Source organism: Chrysochloris asiatica, unplaced genomic scaffold (assembly GCF_000296735.1).
Source record: "Chrysochloris asiatica unplaced genomic scaffold, ChrAsi1.0 scaffold00076, whole genome shotgun sequence".
Classification (NCBI taxonomy): domain Eukaryota; kingdom Metazoa; phylum Chordata; class Mammalia; order Afrosoricida; family Chrysochloridae; genus Chrysochloris; species Chrysochloris asiatica.
The window spans coordinates 2,068,509-2,071,891 of record NW_006408594.1 but is presented as its reverse complement, the minus strand read 5'-3'; the positions used below and the strand labels follow the sequence as shown (position 1 = coordinate 2,071,891).

Here is a 3,383-nt window from a genome sequence, read left to right as displayed (position 1 = left end):
CTCAGGTCATGTGACCTATACCAGTGCCTTCCACAGACCCGTGATGTTCTGTCCTGCTGTGCTCACGCCAATCCATTACCCTGGTGCCAGGACATCACGAACCTTCAGCAGGGTCTGGGACTCAGGGCCAAAGCAACCAAGTGGGGCGTGGGGCGATGGCAGACTTGTGCTGCCTTCCCACCCCTGGGGCTGCTTCCCTGGACCAAGTCAGGAGACAGAAGCCACTGGAAAATAGTTTTTATTGAGGTTCCACCAGCTGCACACATTAAGCACCTTCTTCCTTTGCAATTCGGTCTTTCTTAAGTGGTCCCTGTGGGGAGAGGTACAGAAGGTAAATCTCAGAAGTGCAGGCAGGTGGCCACAGAACTCAGTGACCGTATGTTATGAGTCCCTTGACTCACAACCATCTTGTCTAAGGGTTTCCACCCAGGACTCTATAGGACCAGAGTCAAACATGCCTACAGTGCTGTAATGCCTTCTGGGTTCAAACACCGCCCCTTCTTCTTTTGGTTGTTAAAGTACCATCCCATAGGAACCCTGTATTGGGTTTCCAAGGAGCAGGACTACACACCACTCACCATCAACTCACCCTATAAAACCCACCACTCCTACACCTCCTGCAGACCCAGACACCAGTAGCCCCACACTTTCCTCTGCCACCCTGCCTTCTCCCCACCCAGGCCACAGCTAGCTCAGGCAGCTCACCATGAACGCCTTCTTCTCCTCCACCGTCTGGAAGCGGCCATGGCCAAACTTGGAGGTGGTGTCGATGAACTTGAGGTCAATCTTCTCCAGTGCCCGGCGTTTGGTCTGTACCAGCAAAGACTGTAGAACCAAAGGTCTTTCTTAGTGTATCAACTCACAGCGCCCAGCACCCGCACTGAGCCCAGGGACACAGGTGGAGCCCCCACCCATCCCACCAGGAGCCAAGGATACATGTGAACCAAGAACCAAACAGGTCAGACTGGGAACTTCCTCCCTACACTTCAAACCTCTGCTTTACGCCCGGCAGGCAGATGGGCAGGCCCCACACCTCACCTTGCGCAATGTGAGCACTCGCTTCTTGGTCCCCACCACACAGCCTTTCAGCATGACAAAGTCGTTGGTCACTTCACCATAGTGGACAAAACCACCCTGGGAGAGAAGGCCAAAGGGTCAGCAAGGGTCTCAAGCATGGGATGGGGGCAGAGATCTGTGATCCACAGGCCAGGACAAGTCCAACTGGCAGCATCAGCTGCAAATACTCCTATGAATCACCTAGTCACCTCCCCCTCTAGCACCTGACTCCCCACCCAGACCACCCAGGGAGGCCTCAGATCAGAGACTGGGAAAGACAGCTAATGACTCACCAGAGGGTTGATGCTCTTGTCAGACAGATCGTAATCAGTGGAGGCATTGTTTTTGATCAGTTTGCCATCTTTGATAAGGTAGCCCTGGCCAATCTTGTAGATCTATAAAGAGAAGAGCATTTGAATAAAAGCTCCTGAAGAAGTGGAAGATTGGGCATGGGGGAGAGAAGCCCAGAGGCCTGCTCAGCGCAAATAGAAGGGGCAAAGCATCGACCTTCTGTTACTGCAGTAACATGCGGGAGACGTGCCTCACCTTCTTGTTGATCTCAGTGCGGTGGTGGTAACCCTTCTGCCCAGCACGCGCCACAGAGAAGGCCACGCGGGCAGGGTGCCAGGCCCCAATACAGGCAACTTTGCGCAGGCCTCGGTGGGTCTTGCGGGGTAGCTTCTTGGTGTGCCAGCGGCTGGTGACTCCTGGAATGGACACAACTTGCTGTTATGGTGGGAAGGAGGGCAGCCCTTCCTGTCACCCAGTTTGAGGTACTAGCAGAGAAGACACAAGCAGAGGTGGACCCCCAGAGTCAGGACAGACAGGACACTCCACAGATTGGTGGCAGAGGCATCTGTACCTAACAGCTTAACTTTCTCCCAAATGCACAGAAACCCACCCTTCAAATTCATTTGCAGTAGCTGCAGATGTTCCTACCCTGACCCAGGGCTGTTCTCAGAAGGAAGGCAGCAAGGAATGTTTCCGCAGTTTGACTCGGGCGCTGTGCCCAGCGCTCATTCCAGAGCCTCATCAATGAACAGCCAAGGGGACTGAGACCACTCCCCAAGGGCGACCAGAACAACTCACCTTTGTAGCCCTTGCCCTTGGTCACCCCGATGACATCAATCATCTCATCCTGCCCGAACACCTGGTTCACAGGCACCTGCTGCTCCAGCTTCTCCCGGGCCCAGTCCAGTTTCTCGGCCACTGTGCCCCCATTCACCTGAATCTCCATCAGGTGGGCCTTCTTCTGGCGCAGAGGAAGCAGGCGCATCTGCAGGACAGAGGTCACTGAGCTCCCCTCTCTGCTGTCAGAGGGGGCCTGGGGCAGGGGGTCTGTTATTGCCCTGGACTTCCCTCCACATTTCAGTAAACCGAGGGACCTTCCTGATTCCCACCATGCTAACTCCCACAATGGAATTCTGGTCCCTGCTCAGGGGGACACCTGGGGGCCCCATGGCAGCACAAGACTGGACCAGATCCTGGGATCAACTCTATCTTCCTTTCAGCCAGCTCCTTCCTGTCAGTTCTGATTCAGTCACCCTGATAGGGGTTTCCATGAAGCAGCTGGTAGGTTCGAACCACCAACCTTGCAATTAGTAATCAGTGTATTCTATAGTGTTACACAGCCTTATGTGTCCTGGTGTGGCACTGTGGGTTAATGCACCAGACTGCAAAGCCATTTGAACTGCAGGGCCGGTGGTTCAAGCTCACCAGTCACTCCTCAGAAACCCTATACAGGGTCAACTATGGGTCAGAACCGACTCAGTGGCACTTAACACGGCCTTATAGAAAACCACCTATTCTCGCAAGCTTCTTAGGCTGATCACAAAGCTAAACGAGGAAATTAAGTCAGGCATGAAGCACTCAAAAGCTGTCCACTGGGAACTTCAGTGGCAGCAATCTGCTGTTAGCCACCACACTGGGCAGCCCAGGCTAGAGGGCAGCAGTGTGTAGGAGCCGGGGCAGGCACCCACAGGCTGGGCTTGCAGCCTCCCTCTCACCAGCTATCTGGTCGCCATTTTACAAGGTTGTCACCATGAACAGTTTCTCTCAAAGGGGGAATGGTGCCCCCTGCTGGCAGGAGAAAAGCACCAAGTAGAGAGGGGAATCCAGGCATCTGATTGGTCATGGTGTCAGCTCTGTGCACACTGACCTCTCCTCTACCAGGCCTTGCACAAAGTTGCTCCACCAGGTGAGTGAGGTGTCGCAGTGCCATGAGGGGCTCACCTGGGTGTGGGCGATGACACGGATGACCTGGCAATACTTCTTCATGCTGCTGAAGTCTTTCTCCAACTGCTTCTTGCCATCGTCGTCCTGCCACT

The 3,383-nt window shown here is 54.4% G+C and overlaps 1 protein-coding gene across 1 annotated transcript in view; it reads right to left on the bottom strand.

Moving 5' to 3' along the window:
- Nucleotides 1-265: 265 nt before the first annotated feature.
- The window catches only part of RPL3 (ribosomal protein L3), a 5,864-nt gene continuing 2,746 nt past the window's right edge, over nucleotides 266-3,383 (bottom strand). Inside the window, exons 3-9 of the mRNA XM_006865263.1 lie at nucleotides 3,289-3,381; nucleotides 2,146-2,332; nucleotides 1,603-1,763; nucleotides 1,350-1,451; nucleotides 1,039-1,134; nucleotides 706-825; nucleotides 266-310 (exon numbers count right to left, since the gene is read on the bottom strand). Of these exons, the coding sequence (XP_006865325.1) occupies nucleotides 266-310; nucleotides 706-825; nucleotides 1,039-1,134; nucleotides 1,350-1,451; nucleotides 1,603-1,763; nucleotides 2,146-2,332; nucleotides 3,289-3,381 (804 nt within the window). The remainder of the gene's footprint in view (nucleotides 311-705; nucleotides 826-1,038; nucleotides 1,135-1,349; nucleotides 1,452-1,602; nucleotides 1,764-2,145; nucleotides 2,333-3,288; nucleotides 3,382-3,383) is intronic.